The 17,719-nt window shown below is 40.1% G+C and overlaps 1 protein-coding gene across 1 annotated transcript in view; it reads right to left on the bottom strand.

The window, feature by feature from the left end:
- Positions 1-17,719, bottom strand: part of LOC133664773 (potassium voltage-gated channel subfamily H member 6-like) — a 63,542-nt gene that overhangs the window by 32,860 nt on the left and 12,963 nt on the right. Inside the window, exons 3-6 of the mRNA XM_062069672.1 lie at positions 8,510-8,674; positions 6,612-7,071; positions 4,425-4,519; positions 2,671-2,753 (exon numbers count right to left, since the gene is read on the bottom strand). Of these exons, the coding sequence (XP_061925656.1) occupies positions 2,671-2,753; positions 4,425-4,519; positions 6,612-7,071; positions 8,510-8,674 (803 nt within the window). The remainder of the gene's footprint in view (positions 1-2,670; positions 2,754-4,424; positions 4,520-6,611; positions 7,072-8,509; positions 8,675-17,719) is intronic.

Raw genomic sequence — 17,719 nt, 5'->3', positions numbered from 1 at the left:
AGAAGGTAAGAACAAAATAGGAGTAGATAAGAGAAGGTGATAAAAGATAAGACGTAGGTGTGAGAAGGTATAAAAAAAGGAAAGGAATAGATAAGAGAAGGTAATAAAATATCAGATGTAGGTAAGAGAAGGTAAGAACAAAATAGGAGTAGATAAGAGAAGGTGATAAAAGATAAGACGTAGGTGAGAGAAGGTAAAAAAAGGTTTTAAAAAAAAGTAGGTAAGAGAAGGTAAGAGAAAGTTGGAAGTAGGTAAGAAAAGGCAAGAAAATATGAGATATAGGTAAGAGAAGGTAAGAATTTGGTAAAAAATTTGGTTAAAATTAGGTAAGAGAAGATAATAAAAGATATATGTAGGTGTGAGATGGTAAGAGAAGGTATGTGTGAGAAGGTAAGAGAAGGTAAGAAGTAGGTAAGAGAAGATAAAAAAGGTTAGATATAGGTGTGAGAAGGTGAAACAAGGAAAGGAGTAGATAAGAGAAGGTTAAAAAAAAGGAAAGGAATAGACGAGGTAAAAAAAAAGATAAGACATTGGTGAGAGAAGGTAAGAGGTAGATAAGAGAAGGTAATAAAAGACAAGACATAGGCAAAAGAAGGTAGGAGAAGGTAAGAAGTAGGTAAGAGAAGGTAATAAAAGATAAGACGTAGCCGAGAGAAGGTAGGAGAAGGTAAGAAGTAGGTAAGATAAGATTTTAAAAAGATTAGATATAGGTGCGAGAAGGTGAAACTAGGAAATGAGTAGACAAGAGAAGGTAAAAAAAAGATAAGACATTGGTGAGAGAAGGTAAGAAGTTGATAAGAGAAGGTAATAAAAGACAAGATGTAGGCAAAAGAAGGTAGGAGAAGGTAAGAAGTAGGTAAGAGAAGATAAAAACGATTAGATATAGGTGTGAGAAGGTGAAACAAGGAAATTAGTAGACAAGACATTGGTGAGAGAAGGTAAGAAGTAGGTAAGAGAAGGTAATAAAAGACAAGAAGTAGGCAAAAGAAGGTAGGATAAGGTAAGAAGTAGGTAAGAGAAGATAAAAAAAATTAGATATAGGTGTGAGAAGGTGAAACAAGGAAACGAGTAGACAAGAGAAGGTTAAAAAAAAAAAAGAGAAGACATTGGTGAGAGAAGGTAAGAAGTATGTAGGAGAAGGTAATAAAATATCAGATGTTGGTAAGAGAAACTAAGAAAAAAGATAAGAGTATATAAGAGAAGGTAATAAAAGATAAGACGTAGGCAAAGGAAGGTTTAAAAAAAGGTTAAAAATTAAGTAAGAGAAGATAATAAAAGATAGAGGTAGGTGTGAGAAGGTAAGAAGTAGGTAAGAGAAGGTAATAAAAGATAAGACATAGGCGAGAGAAGGTAGGAGAAGGTAAGAAGTAAGTAAGCAGAGATACTAAAAGATTAGATATAGGTGTGAGAAAGTGAAACAAGGAAATGAGTAGACAAGAGAAGGTAAAAAAAAGATATGACATTGGGGAGAGAAGGTAAGAAGTAGATAAGAGAAGGTAATAAAAGACAAGACGTAGGCAAAAGAAGGTAGGAGAAGGTAAGAAGTAAGTAAGCAAAGATACTAAAAGATTAGATATACTGTAGGTGTGAGAAGGTGAAACAAAGAAATTAGTAGACAAGACATTGGTGAGAGAAGGTAAGAAGTAGGTAAGAGAAGGTAATAAAATATCAGATTTTGGTAACAGAAAGTAAGAAAAAAATTGCTGGACCTCCACACGTCCTCATTGCCAGGTGGTTGTTGTGTGTTCTGTACCTGGTTGCTGGACCTCCACACGTCCTCATTGCCAGTTGGTTGTTGTGTGTTCTGTACCTGGTTGCTGGACCTCCACACGTCCTCATTGCCAGTTGGTTGTTGTGTGTTCTGTACCTGGTTGCTGGACCTCCACACGTCCTCATTGCCAGTTGGTTGTTGTGTGTTCTGTACCTGGTTGCTGGACCTCCACACGTCCTCATTGCCAGGTGGTTGTTGTGTGTTCTGTATGTACCTGGTTGCTGGACCTCCACACATCCTCATTGCCAGTTGGTTGTTGTGTGTTCTGTACCTGGTTGCTGGACCTCCACACGTCCTCATTGCCAGGTGGTTGTTGTGTGTTCTGTATGTACCTGGTTGCTGGACCTCCACACATCCTCATTGCCAGTTGGTTGTTGTGTGTTCTGTATCTGGTTGCTGGACCTCCACACGTCCTCATTGCCAGTTGGTTGTTGTGTGTTCTGTACCTGGTTGCTGGACCTCCACACGTCCTCATTGCCAGTTGGTTGTTGTGTGTTCTGTACCTGGTTGCTGGACCTCCACACGTCCTCATTGCCAGGTGGTTGTGTGTTCTGTACCTGGTTGCTGGACCTCCACACGTCTTCATTGCCAGGTGGTTGTTGTGTGTTCTGTACCTGGTTGCCGGACCTCCACACGTCCTCATTGCCAGTTGGCTGTTGTGTGTTCTGTACCTGGTTGCTGGACCTCCACACGTCCTCATTGCCAGTTGGCTGTTGTGTGTTCTGTACCTGGTTGCTGGACCTCCACACGTCTTCATTGCCAGGTGGTTGTTGTGTGTTCTGTACCTGGTTGCCGGACCTCCACACATCCTCATTGCCAGTTGGTTGTTGTGTGTTCTGTACCTGGTTGCTGGACCTCCACACGTCCTCATTGCCAGGTGGTTGTTGTGTGTTATGTACCTGGTTGCTGGACCTCCACACATCCTCATAGGAGTCCAGAGTCCCAGCTGGTGCGCTGGTCTTCCTGCTGGTGGTTGACCCCGCTGTACAAAGTAGAAACGAAAACAGAATAACTAATTTCTACAATTACGCTTTAATGTCATCGAGTTTCTCAGCCGTAGGGCCGTGACCGCCCCTAGAGGACCGCCGGAAAATATCACGCCGACCACAGCGGTAGTCCTTTGTAATACACTTTTCCACCACTTGTGGCAGCAAACATCAAACAAACAGAAGAATTATGTAGCTAAACTTTTTTGATCCATGGTCACCAAAATAGTTGCGTACCTGTGTGAAGGTACGCAACTATTAAAATAACACTTTTAATCGTTTGTGCTGTGAAATTATTTTGTCTGACTATTATTGTGTTTATGTTATTACCGTGTTTGTGTTACTACCGTGTTATTACCGTGTTATTGCTCTGACTTAACAAACGTAACGGCACAAAAGTAATAAAGCTAGCATTGTTAGCATTAACACTTTTAATCGTTTGTGCTGTGGAATTATTTTGTCTGACTATTATTGCGTTTATGTTATTACTATGTTTGTGTTACTGCCGTGTTATTACCGTGTTATTACCGTGTTATTACCGTGTTGTTACATGTTATTACCGTGACTTAACAAACGTAACAACACAAAAGTAATAAAGCTAGCGTTGTTAGCATTAAAATAACACTTTTAATCGTTTGTGCTGTGAAATTCTTTTGTCTGACTATTATTCTGTTTGTTATTATCGTGTTACTACCGTGTTATTACCGTGACTTAACAAACGTAACGGCACAAAAGTAATAAAGCTAGCGTTGTTAGCATTAAAATAACACCTTTAATCGTTTGTGCTGTGAAATTATTTTATCTGAATATTATTGTGTTTATAATATTAACGCGTTTGTGTTATTACCGTGTTATTACCGTGTTTTTACCATGTTATTACCGTGTTATTACCGTGACTTAACAAACTTAACGGCACAGAAGTAATAAAGCTAGCGTTGTTAGCATTACAATAACACCTTTAATCGTTTGTGCTGTGAATTTTTTTTGTCCGACTATTGTTATATTTATGTTATTACCGTGTTTGTGTTACTACTGTGTTATTACCGTGTTATTACATGTTATTACCGTGACTTAACAAACGTAACGGCACAAAAGTAATAAAGCTAGCGTTGTTAGCATTAAAATAACACTTTTAATCGTTTGTGCTCTGAAATTCTTTTGTCTGACTATTATAGTGTTTATGTTAATACCGCGTTTGTGTTAATACCGCGTTTGTGTTAATACCGCGTTTGTGTTACTACCGTGTTATTACCGTGTTGTTACTTAACGGCACAAAAGTAATAAAGCTAGCGTTAACATTAAAATAAGACTTTTAATCGTTTGTGCTGTGAATTTTTTTTGTCTGACTATTATTCTGTTTGTTATTACCATGTTTATGTTACTACCGTGTTATTATCGTGTTACTACCGTGTTATTACTGTGTTATTACTGTGTTATTACCGTGACTTAACAAACGTAACGGCACAAAAGTAATAAAGCTAGCATTGCTAACATTAAAATAACACTTAATCGTTTGTGCTGTGAAATTCTTTTGTCTGACTATTATTGTCTGTTGTTACCGCGTTTGTGTTACTACTGTGTTTTTACCGTGTTATTACCGTGTTATTACTGTGTTATTACCGTGACCAAAAGACTAAATGTGCTGCTCATTAAGCACTTGTCCTCACCTGTGCAGGTGTGACGACTCTGCAGCTTCCTGTCCCAGGAAGTATGTCCACTCTTCACGTCGTCCACCGAAGAGGAAAGTTTTAACTTCACACATCTGATGAAAACAACAACAATGCTACTTGGAGGTAATGACATCATAAATAATTCTTGACATCATAAATAATTAATGACATCATAAATAATTCATGACATCATAAATAATTCATGACATCATATATTTTGTTTTGGAGGGGTAAAGTGCCTTTTGAAACGTTGCAGTGGACGTACACTACTCTGGTGGAGAAGGTAAGACAAGGTAAGTAGTAGGTATGATAAGGTAAGAGAAGGTAATACAAGATAAGATATAGGTAGGAGAAAGTAAGGGAAAGTTGGCAGTAGGTAAGAAAAGGCAATAAAAGAAAAGCTGTAGGTAAGAGAAAGTAAGAAATAGGAAAGGGGAACATAACAGAAGGTAATAACAGATAAGCTGTAGGTAAGCCAAAGTAAGAAGTAGGTAATAAAAGATAAGATGTAGGGGAGAGAAGGTGAGAAGTAGGTAAGGGAAGGTAATAAAAGACAAGACGTAGGCGGGAGAAGGTAGGAGAAGGTAAGAAAAAAGGAGTAGATAAGAGAAGGTAAGAAAAGATAAGACGTAGACGAGAGAAGGTAAGATGTAGGTAATAGAAGGTAATAAAAGATAAGACATAGGCAATAGAAGGTAAAAGAAGGTAAAAAGTAGGTAAGAGAAGGTAATAAAAGATAAGACATAGGCAAGAGAAGGTAGGTAAGAGAAAGTATTAAAAGATAAGACGTAGGCGAGAGAAGGTAAGAGAAGGTAAGAAGTAGGTAAGAGAATATAATAAAAGAACAGATGAAGGCGGGAGAAGGTAAGAAGTAGGTAAGGGAAGGTAATAAAAGACAAGACGTAGGCGAGAGAAGGTAGGGGAAGGTAAGAAGTAGGTAAGAAAAAAGTAGTAGATAAGAGAAGGTAATAAAAGATAAGAAGTAGGTGAAAGAAGGTAAGAAATAGGTACGAGAAAGTAATAAAAGATAAGACGTAGGCGAGAGAAAGTAGGTAAGAGAAAGTAATAAAAGATAAGAGATAGGCGAGAGAAGGTAAAAGAAGGTAAGAAGTAGGTAAGAGAAGGTAAGAAAAAGGAGTAGGTAAGAGAAGGTATTAAAAGATAAGACATAGGTGAAAGAAGTTAAGAAATAGGTACAAGAAGGTAATAAAAGATAAGATGTAGGCGGGAGAAGGTAAGAAGTAGATAAGAGAAGCTAATAGAAGACAAGATGTAGGCAAGAGAATGTAAGAAATAGGAAAGACAAGGTAAGAGAAAGTGATAAAAGATAAGATGTAGGTAAGAGAATGTAAAAAATAGATGGGAAAAAGTTTTAAAAGATAGGATGTAGGTTAGTGAAGTTAAGAGAAGGCAAGAAGTAGGCAGGGGAAGGTAATAAAAGATAAGATGTGGGTAAGAATGTAAGAAGTGGGTAAGAGAAGGTAATTAAAGATAAGACGTAGGTAAGAGAAGGTAAGACGTAAGTAAGAGGAGACAATAAAAGATAAAATGCATGTCAGAGAAGGTAAGAAGTAGACAAGAGAATATAATATAAGATAAGATAAGGTAAGAAGTAGGTAAGAGATGGTAATAAAAGCTCAGATGTAGGTAAGAGAATGTAAGAGAAAGTTGTAAGTAGGTAAGAGAAGGTAATAACAGATAAGATGTAGGTGAGAGAAGCTACGAGAAGGTAAGAAGTCGGTAAGGGAAGGTAATAAAATACAAGACGTAGACGAGAGAAGGTAGAAGAAGGTAAGAAATAGTTAAGAGAAGGTATTAAAAGATCAGATGTAGGTAAGAGAAGGTAAGAAAAAAAGGAGTAGATAAGAGAAGGTAGTAAAAGATAAGATGTGGGCGAGAGAAGGTAAGAGAAGGTAATAAAAGACATGATGTAGGCAAGAGAAGGTATGAGAAGGTAAGTATCAAGTGGTCTCCACAGTCTTAACATTGTGTGTATGCAGACCAGAGATCCTAGTTTGAGATCATAAAGTCTTGCAAGTTCTGCCGACGTGTCAAGTACAACATACAAGTAGGATCCAACTTTTGTCTCAACTTTGAGTTTGGCGTGGACTTGGATGTGGTCTCAGACTCTAGAGGTGATGTCAAAGGTAAGTAACTGAAGCAACGCCAGGTGTAATTTATTACCTGGCACTAGCACGAGAGGAGGTCCGGGTCAGGTCAGTCAGAGTTGGTGGTGCTGGGGCTGGATCATGTGGTTCACGTGGATCACCTGGGTCACGTGGGTCAGGTGGATCACCTAGGTCACGTGGATCACGTGGGTCAGGTGGACCACCTGGGTTACGTGGGTCACGTGGACCAGGTGGAGGTGTTCCTGTTTCGCATGGCTCTCTTCTCTCTTGGTCGCTCTCAGTTTTTCGTCCAGCAGGTACCGAGACTTCCAGGTCTTCTTTGCCCCACAGCAGTAGTCCTCCTTCCTCGTCCAGCTGCTGTCTCTCGGGGAAGGACAACAGTTTTTCCAAGGCCACCGACTCGTGTCCCAGGGGAGGAAGACTAGCATGTGGGCCACCCAGCTCTGTGTCCTGTGACGTTCCACCCAGTCCTGGACTGAAGGACTGGAGGAGGAGGCGAAAGCGCTGCCGGCAAGCTGAGGAGCACATGAGACCGTCACAGTTCCCTTGGTATGCCATCAAAAATGCTACTTTGGCCCCATGGCCACTAGGGGGCCCCATTATGGGCGGCCGATAATCATCAGTGACAATGGCATTTATCACCTACAAATTCACTAATGTACGAAGGTGCCGGGGCTGCTAAGCCGAGACGTATTGTGGCGTTATTAGCGGCGACCTCAGCAAACGTAAAGGACTAGAGACAAAGTAAGAGTTTGTTACACAGTCAGTATAAGGTAAGACTTTTGTTACCTAGATTCAGTATAATGTAACACTTTTGTTACCCAAAGTCAGTATAATGTAAGACATTTGTTACCCAGAGTCAGTATAAAGTAAGACTTTTGTTACCCAGAGTCAGTATAAGGTAAGAGGTTTGTTACCCAGAGTCAGTATAAAGTAAGACTTTTGTTACCCACAGTCAGTATAAGGTAAGAGGTGTGTTACCCAGAGTCAGTATACTATAAGACTTTTGTTACCCAGATTCAGTATAAGGTATGAGGTTTGTTACCCAGAGTCAGTATAAAGTAAGAGTTGTGTTACCCATAGTCAGTATAGGGTAAGAGGTTTGTTACCCAGAGTCAGTATAAGGTAAGACTTGTTACCCAGATTCAGTATAAGGTATGAGGTTTGTTACCCAGAGTCAGTATAAAGTAAGAGTTGTGTTACCCATAGTCAGTATAGGGTAAGAGGTTTGTTACCCAGAGTCAGTATAAGGTAAGACTTGTTACCCAGAGTCAGTATAATGTAAAACTTGTTACCCAGAGTCAGTATACGGTAAGAGTTTTGTTACCTAGGGTCAGTATAAGGTAAGAGGTGTGTTACCCAGAGTCAGTATAAAGTAAAACTTTTGTTATCCAAAGTCAGTATAAGGTAAGACTTTTTTTACCCACAGTCAGTATAAGGTAAGACTTTTGTTAGAGTCAGTATAAGGTAAGAGTTTTGTTAACCAGAGTCAGTATAAGGTAAGACGTGTTACCCAGAGTCAGTATAATGTAATACTTTTGTTACCCAGAGTCAGTATAAGGTAAGAGGTTTGTTACCCAGAATCATTATAAGGTAAGAGGTCTGTTACCCAGTCAGTATAAAGTAAGAGTTTTGTTACCCAGAGTCAGTATAGTGTAAGACTTATGTTACCCAGAGTCAGTATAAGGTAAGAGGTTTGTTACCCAGAGTCAGTGTAAGGTAAGACTTGTTACCCAGAGTCAGTATAAGGTAAGACTTGTTACCCAGAGTCAGTATAATGTAAGACTTTTGTTACCCAGAGTCAGTATAAAGTAAGAGGTTTGTTACCCAGAGTCAGTATAAAGTAAGAGGTTTGTTACCCAGAGTCAGTATAAAGTAAGACTTCTGTTACCCAGAGTCAGTATAAGGTAAGAGGTTTATTACCCAGAGTCAGTATAAGGTCAAACTTGTTACCCAGAGTCAGCCGGGGGATCCTCAGGACTCTGTTCAGTTCTCTGGTTGGAGAGGAGTCCATGGATCGAGGGTCAGTAGCCAGGTCAAAGTTGAGGATGAACATGATGACCAGACCGTCTTCGTTCTTGACAGGGACCACGTCTATCAGGCAGGGCAGACACACACCTGAGGACCAGGTCATACCTATTAGTGGTTATTATCATGTCTACACACACCTGAGGACCAGGTGATATCATCTTATTAGTGGTTATTATCATGTCTACACACACCTGAGGACCAGGTCATACCATCTTATTAGTGGTTATTATCATGTCTACACACACCTGAGGACCAGGTCATACCATCTTATTAGTGGCTATTATCATGTCTACACACACCTGAGGACCAGGTCATACCATCTTATTAGTGGTTATTATCATGTCTACACACACCTGAGGACCAGGTCATACCATCTTATTAGTGGCTATTATCATGTCTACACACACCTGAGGACCAGGTCATACCATCTTATTAGTGGCTATTATCATGTCTACACACACCTGAGGACCAGGTCATACCATCTTATTAGTGGTTATTATCATGTCTACACACACCTGAGGACCAGGTCATACAATCTTATTAGTGGTTATTATCATGTCTACACACACCTGAGGACCAGGTCATACCATCTTATTATTGGTTATTATCATGTCTACACACACCTGAGGACCAGGTCATACCATCTTATTAGTGGTTATTATCATGTCTACACACACCTGAGGACCAGGTCATACCATCTTATTAGTGGTTATTATCATGTCTACACACACCTGAGGACCAGGTCATACCATCTTATTAGTGGTTATTATCATGTCTATTATATGAGGCTCCAGCAACCCCCGCAACCCCAAAAGAGACAAGCGGTAGAAAATGGATGGATGGATGGATTATATTAATAGTCTGTAGGTGACCATGCATAGGTTAGAACAGGGGTGGGCAATTAATTTTTACCGGGGGCCGCATGAGCTACCCGAGCACTGCTGGAGGGCCACATCGACAATATTTCAATTAAATTTTGATCAATATTATTTTTGATATATACCGTAAGATAAATAATAATAATAATAATAGTAATACTTCAACATAGTGTGTGTAACAGCATTCCATGACTAATATATATAAATTAACATTAATAATAAATGACAGTAAAATAAGCACACGTATGACTGAGGAGTCATAGTGTAACTTTGTGTGGTGTTTGAGTTGTCCGACTTTTTGTGTGGCCTTAAACGCACCAGTGGTTTGTGCTATGCGTGTTGGTGACAGATGACAAGTTGGTTTTGGCCTGGTTTGTACGGCAGAAAATGACTAGTTTTTCGAGATAGAATTGTTTTACTCATGCTTTTGGTGTGGTTATGTCCGAATATAAACAGTTTTGCTAAATAAAGTGATCGATATAATTCCTGTCCTCGAAGCATCTCGATAGACGTTACAATAATTGAACGGTGTTCAATTGAACGGTGTTGACGAACACCATTAGGGCCGCTTGTTGTCACTGTCACTCAAAGTTGCATTGCAAAATTCCATAGAATAAATATGTTTATTTTGTTTATAATTCAGATGGGATTTGATTTGGTGCGCGGCATATACTTGCTGCGCGCAGCGGACGCTTGAGCAGTGCGCAATTGCGCAGGCACCCACCTTAGGTGAGGGGACGTTGCTTTGCAGTTCATGTGTTGTTGAAAACACACCATTCCTCATCAACTTTTCTCTTTTTGGCGTCTCGGGTGTAAACCGTGCATCACTTGTCGCTGCATGTGCACCTTCACTCGCAGGTTACACACGGACACACGCCCATAAATAATACTTTTCAAAATAAAAGCAGCACAGTTGTATTGCGCGCAGGACATAGATGTTTTTTCAACTTTATTTTGTAATTGCAGTTGTTCACATTCACTCACAATCACGCATACGTCCACACGGAAGTAATACAAATAACGATTTTCAAAACAAAAGCAGCACCGTTGTATTGCACACTCGACATAGATACTTTTTAAAATGTATTTTGTAATTTATAATTGGCCTCACGCGGGCCGGACAGGGACGCACAAAGGGCCGGATGCGGCCCACGGGCCGCAGAATGCCCAGGTCTGGGTTAGAAGGAATAAAAATAATGACATTTCTAAATAAATCCAGCAGAGGGCGCCAACAAACCACAAATCTTCATTGATCATTCTTTCTGCATGCAGCATAAACACATATATATATATATATATATATATATATATATATATATATATATATATATATATATATATATATATATATATATATATATATATATATATATATATATATATATATATATATATACACACATATATATACATATTTATACATATATATATATATATATATATATATATATATATATATATATATATATATATATATATATATATATACACACATATATATACATATTTATACATATATATATATATATATATATATATATATATATATATATATATATATATATATATATATATATATATATATATATATATACATACATATATATACATACATATATATGTATATATATATATATATATATATATATATATATATATATATATATATATATATATATATATATATATATATATATATATATATATATATATAGACTGTATATGTGATATCATTTATGCTAACATCGGGTCTAAGGTAGCATTAAATTGATTTCTAAGTCACAGTAATGATTTTTTTTATCCGTGTGTGTGTGTGTGTGTGTGTGTGTGTGTGTGTGTGTGTGTGTGTGTGTGTGTGTGTGTGTGTGTGTGTGTGTGTGTGTGTGTGTGTGTGTGTGTGTGTGTGTGTGTGTGTGTGTGTGTCAGTAAATGTGTGAAGGGCGGTTAGTGATATGATTGTCGGCATTATGTCTGCCGCAGAGTGGATTAGCGTAGCTACATGCTAACTCCTAATGATATCACCGCGACTGAAGTCAATGTCATCGTCTCTTTGTTCCAATAATCCACCGGAACATTCTGGCAAGCTTCTGCTTTGATTTTTTGACCACTCCTCTTGACACAATTGGTGGAGTTCGGCTAAATGTGTTGGTTTTTCTGACATGGACTTGTTCCTTCAGCATTGTCCACACGTTGAAGTCAGGATTTTGGGAAGGCCATTCTAAAACCTTCATTCTAGCCTGATTTAGCCATTCCTTTACCACTTTTGACGCGTATTTGGGGTCATTGTCCTGTTGGAACACCCATCATCATCATCATCGGCGGTCACTCGAACGAGTATGACGATCCTCCTGGTAGGGGGTGTATCCCTTTATGGAGGATGCCTGTGCGTGACTTAGTTTAACGTGGGGAGACTGGTGCACAGACAGTCACCACACCATCCTTGACAGAATCGGGTCAGGGTCCAGTGGCATGGAGTCCAAGACGACTGGGGAGCCTTTTCTGCTGCAGCCTTCATCCGCCATCGCAGCCGTTGTGGTAGTTCTTAAATCTACCGTCTTCCGCCGTTGAGGTCTTCACCTTATCCCTGGCTAGGGGGCAGTCAGGTACTAGGCCTTTGCCAAGGTGCCACCTGGGGTAACAGTAGTAAAGGGGTTAACCTCCTAGTGCCCCAAGACCCCATAGAGGAGCCTCCACTGCCGGATGCACTTTAACGTCATCCCAACCTCCGGGCTGATGATTCTAGAATTTGGAGGTAATCCTCCTTTTTCATTGTCCCATTTACCCTCTGTAAAGCAGCAGTTCCATTGGCGGCAAAACAGGCCCAGAGCATAATACTACCACCACCATGCTTGGCGGTAGGGATGGTGTTCCTGGGATTAAAGGCCTCACCTTTTCTCCTCCAAACATATTGCTGGGTATTGTGGCCAAACAGCTCAGTTTTTGTTTCATCTGACCACAGAACTTTTGTCAGAATAATTGTCTCTAAGTTATCACAAAACTTTGTGTTACATTGAGTTCAGCTCGCCCTGCGAGAGGACAAAAGCTGTCTTTGATCCTGCCAATAAAAAGGCTTGTAAAACTCCACTGTGTACGATGGGAGGCGACATGAAGGCGTCGGTTTCTATCTTCTATTGTAATCCAGAGGAAGATTTTGTCTTGACCCGAGATCTACAAAGCCTAACCCCATACAGGCACATTTTCTTTGAACTGTTTTACGACCTTTTCTTTTAACTGTTTTGTAACCAAAGGCGAGGGCTGTTTACGACCCCCCTCCCTTAGAAACAGCTGTTGCCATGTAATCAGGGAAAGTCCAAATAAAAGAGGAGGCGTACAATCTTTCGTCAGAGCGTGGGACGACACTGTGCAAGGGTACAGTGTGTACGCGTTTCTCCTCAATTGAGCTAAATTGAATTTAGTTCAGCCTTCCCGGTAAGGTCTATTAAGGTGTGCTGGAGAGGAGGCTACGCCGGATAGTCAAACCTCGGATTCAGGAGGAACAGTGTGGTTTTCGTCCTGGTCGTGGAACTGTGGACCAGCTCTACACTCTCGGCAGGGTCCTTGAGGGTGCATGGGAGTTTGCCCAACCAGTCTTCATGTGTTTTGTGGACTTGGAGAAGGCATTCGACCGTGTCCCTCGGGAAGTCCTGTGGGGAGTGCTCAGAGAGTATGGGGTATCGGACTGTCTGATTGTGGCGGTCCGCTCCCTGTATGATCAGTGTCAGAGCTTGGTCCGCATTGCCGGCAGTAAGTCGGACACGTTTCCAGTGAGGGTTGGACTCCGCCAAGGCTGCCCTTTGTCACCCATTCTGTTCATAACTTTTATGGACAGAATTTCTAGGCGCAGTCAAGGCGTTGAGGGGATCTGGTTTGGTGGCTGCAGGATTAGGTCTCTGCTTTTTGCAGATGATGTGGTCCTGATGGCTTCATCTGGCTAGGATCTTCAGCTCTCACTGGATCGGTTCGCAGCCGAGTGTGAAGCGACTGGGATGAGAATCAGCACCTCCAAGTCAGAGTCCATGGTTCTCGCCCGGAAAAGGGTGGAGTGCCATCTCCGGGTTGCGGAGGAGACCCTGCCCCAAGTGGAGGAGTTCAAGTACCTCGGAGTCTTGTTCACGAGTGAGGGAAGAGTGGATCGGGAGATCGACAGGCGGATCGGTGCGGCGTCTACAGTAATGCGGACGCTGTATCGATCCGTTGTGGTGAAGAAGGAGCTGAGCCGGAAGGCAAAGCTCTCAATTTACCGGTCGATCTACATTCCCATCCTCACCTATGGTCATGAGCTTCGGGTTATGACCGAAAGGACAAGATCACGAGTACAAGCAGCCCAAATGAGTTTCCTCCGCCGGGTGGTGGGGCTCTCCCTTAGAGATAGGGTGAGAAGCTCTGTCATCCGGGGGGAGCTCAAAGTAAAGCCGCTGCTCCTCCACATCGAGAGGAGCCAGATGAGGTGGTTCGGGGATCTGGTCAGGATGCCACCCGAACGCCTCCCTAGGGCGGTGTTTAGGGCACGTCCGACCGGTAGGAGGCCACGGGGAAGACCCAGGACACGTTGGGAAGACTATCTCTCCCGGCTGGCCTGGGAACGCCCCGGGATCCCCCGGGAGGAGCTGGACGAAGTGGCTGGGGAGAGGGAAGTCTGGGCTTCCCTGCTTAGGCTGCTGCCCCCGCGACCCGACCTCGGATAAGCGGAAGAAGATGGATGGATGGATGGATGAATTTAGTTCTGTTGTAGCTGTAAAAAAATGCAAATACAATTTAAAAAAAAGGCCGATATTGATATAAAAAAAAAAAACTGATACGGATATATGTCAAAATGCCAAATATGGGCGGCGATATTTGGTCAATTTCTAGAATATATACTCGACATCCAATACATCTTTGTGCTGCACTAGAGAAGGTGGTGTTGAGGTAATGAATGTGGGGCTGAAGGAGAGTAAATCAGTGCTTTCTGAGTCCCAACATTTCATACAATGTTGTCTGATTGCGAGAGAGCAATAACCTTTGTGTGAAATTCACCATCTCACCTCCTGTGGTGACCTCGCTCGCCTCATTATTGCAGGCTCCTCTTTACCCTGCGCGTAATTCCCATGTATTAAGAGTGTGTGTGTGTGTGTGTGAGTGTGTGTGTACGTGTGTGTGTGTGCGGAAGGTGAAAGCGATCCAGGGAGGATTAAAGTGAGTTAATGCTCGGCACAGACGCACCAGGGGCCTCGTGTATTAGAAGTAAGAGATTTCCTACTAGAAATTGGCAACAATTGAAAATTCCGATGTATCCAAGCACGTTTCTTTGTTGTATTCGGAAGTGTCTGACCACGCCCCCTTTAAAATATGCAAATCATATTGAAACCGGCCCAATCAGGGTTTAGCACGAGTCAGTAGGAGGGGCTTCTTTCTCGTGTTTCCGGCGATCCAAAGGGGTTTCATGTGAAAATGACGATCGTTTTCATTCAAACATGCCAGCGTATAAAATGGTACACAAGACTTTGGTTTGTTTTTGATGACTCAATTTATTATTACAACCCAGGAGAGGACTTGCTGCCGGGGTTTCCCAATCATTGATTTACTTATGGCAGACCACCACGATTACCTTTGGAGCGCAACACCATTGTGAGAACCACAACGGACGTATCTACATTTAGCAGTCAATTAAACATATATATATATATATATATATATATATATATATATATATATATATATATATATATATATATATATATATATATATATATATATATATATATACATGTTTAATTGCCATAAAAAAAAAAATATATATATATATATATGCCAAACATATATACATATGTGTATATATGTATGTATATATGTAGATATGTGTATATATGTATGTATATATGTAGATATGTGTGTGTGTGTGTGTATATATATATATATATATATATATATATATATATATATATATATATATATATATTTATACACATATATATATATATATACATATATATATATATATACACATATATGTATATATACACATATATACATACACGTATATACACAGATATATACAAATGCGTATATATGTGTATGCATATATGTGTCTATATACATATAGACACATATATATATATGCACATATATACAAACATATATATACATATATACATACACACACATATATATATATATATATATAAACATATGTGTGTATGTATATATACATATATGTGTATTTACACATATATACGCATATATATATATATATATATATATATATATATATATATATATATATATATATATATATATATATATATATATATACATATATATACATATATACGCATATATATATACGCATATATATATATATATATATATACATACACACACATGCATATACACACAAATGTGTATATATACACACATATATACACATCAATGTGTATTTATAAAAATTGATGTGTATATATACACATATACACACACACACACCCATATCTACATATATATATTAATGTAATTGATATATAATTGATATATGATGGATATATAATTGGATATTAAGAGTATGTGAAAGTTCTACTCCTACCTTCTTTACTTCGGTGACGACCTCCTTTATGTTTTGTAATCAATCAGAAATATCATGAAGCTAAAATGCGCCATACCTGGATAAGTGTGTACAGAGTGTTTTTTTTCATTATTTTCCCATCATGCATTGCAGGGGATTTAAATGGGTGTCATTTTGATTTACGTGTTGTGCTTGGACATTTTTTTCCACAAAGTTCAGGTCGCGTTACGTGTGACCCTGTGTGTTGACTTTCTGTGTTGGTTTTTTTGCACCATGAGTGGGGAAAGGTTGCGTGCTTTTGTGTGCTTAGCTGCCGTGTAGCTGCTAGTAACTTATAGCCAAGGATGGTTACATTTTGCAAATGACTTTAAATAGAATACAAGTACCGATACTCCTTGCATCGGACATTTTACATGCCAGCCGGTATCATGCGATGTCTGCTGGTATCGAACTGGTGTCCGATATCTACTACACTCCTACACGTTGTTACACAAGTACTGAACCCACCACCAGTGAAGTTGTCAGGTTGTGTAAATGGTAAATAAAAAGAGAATACAAGGATTTGCAAATCCTTTTCAAGACAAGATATTTCATGTTCACACTGAGAAAATTTATTATTTTTTGCAAATAGTCATTAAGTTAGAATTTAATGGCAGCAAAACATTGCAAAAAAGTAGTCACAGGGGCATTTTTACCACCGTGTGTTTACTTTTCCACTTTGCATCAGTCCATCTTAGACGAGCTCGGGCCCAGCAAAGCCGGCGGCGTTTCTGGGTGTTGTTGATAAATGGCTTTGGCTTTGCATAGTAGAGCTTTAACTTGCACTTACAGATGTAGCGACCAACTGTAGTTACTGACAGTGGTTTTCTGAAGTGTTCCTGAGCCCATGTGGTGATATCCTTTACACACTGATGTGGCTTTTTGATGCAGTACCGCCTGAGGGATCCAAGGTCACGGGCAATCAATGTTGGTTTTCTCCAGATTCTCTGAACCTTTTGGTGATATTACGGAGTGTAGATGGTGAAACCCCTAAATTCCTTGCAATAGCTGGTTGAGAAAGGTTTTTCTTAAACAACTTGCTCAGGCATTTGTTGACAAAGTGGTGACCCTCGGCCCGTCCTTGTTTGTGAACGAGTGAGCATTTCATGGAAGCTGCTTTTATACCCAATCATGGCACCCACCTGTTCCCAATTAGCCTGTTCACCTGTGGGATGTTCCAAATAAGTCTTTGATGAGCATTCCTCAACTTTTTCACTCTTTCCACTGCTTAATTCCTCCGGGGTTGTGGGGGCTGAGTAGCGCTTTAATAGCGGCAGCCGGCCTCCAGGGTCCCAACTCTCCCCTCCTCTGTTGCGAGTTGTTGTGATTGCATGTACCATGTTTATGTGTGCCATGTTATGTGAGGTTTTTTCCTCGGACTCAGTCTGGACCACTCCTGAGGGTCCAGCCTCAGACTGATATTTTTTTTACTCTTCCCCCTTTCCCTTTGTCACCTTTTTCCCACCTTTTTAAGGAGCGCCGTAAGTGGCTGATCCGTTGGCGGTCCCGTCTTGTCCCCCTGTAACATATGTCTGCTCTTAGCGGGATTGTGCCGAAAATGTAATTTCGGTTCTTATGTGTCTTGTACATGTTAAGAATGGACAAAATAAAGCTGCTGTCTGTCTGTCTGTCTTTTTTGCCACTTGTGCCAGCTTTTTTTGAAACATGTTGCAGGCA

This window comes from Entelurus aequoreus, linkage group LG14, assembly GCF_033978785.1.
Source record: "Entelurus aequoreus isolate RoL-2023_Sb linkage group LG14, RoL_Eaeq_v1.1, whole genome shotgun sequence".
In the NCBI taxonomy this organism is placed as follows: domain Eukaryota; kingdom Metazoa; phylum Chordata; class Actinopteri; order Syngnathiformes; family Syngnathidae; genus Entelurus; species Entelurus aequoreus.
Note: the sequence above shows the minus strand (reverse complement) of the source record. Positions and strands in the feature narration are given on the sequence as shown.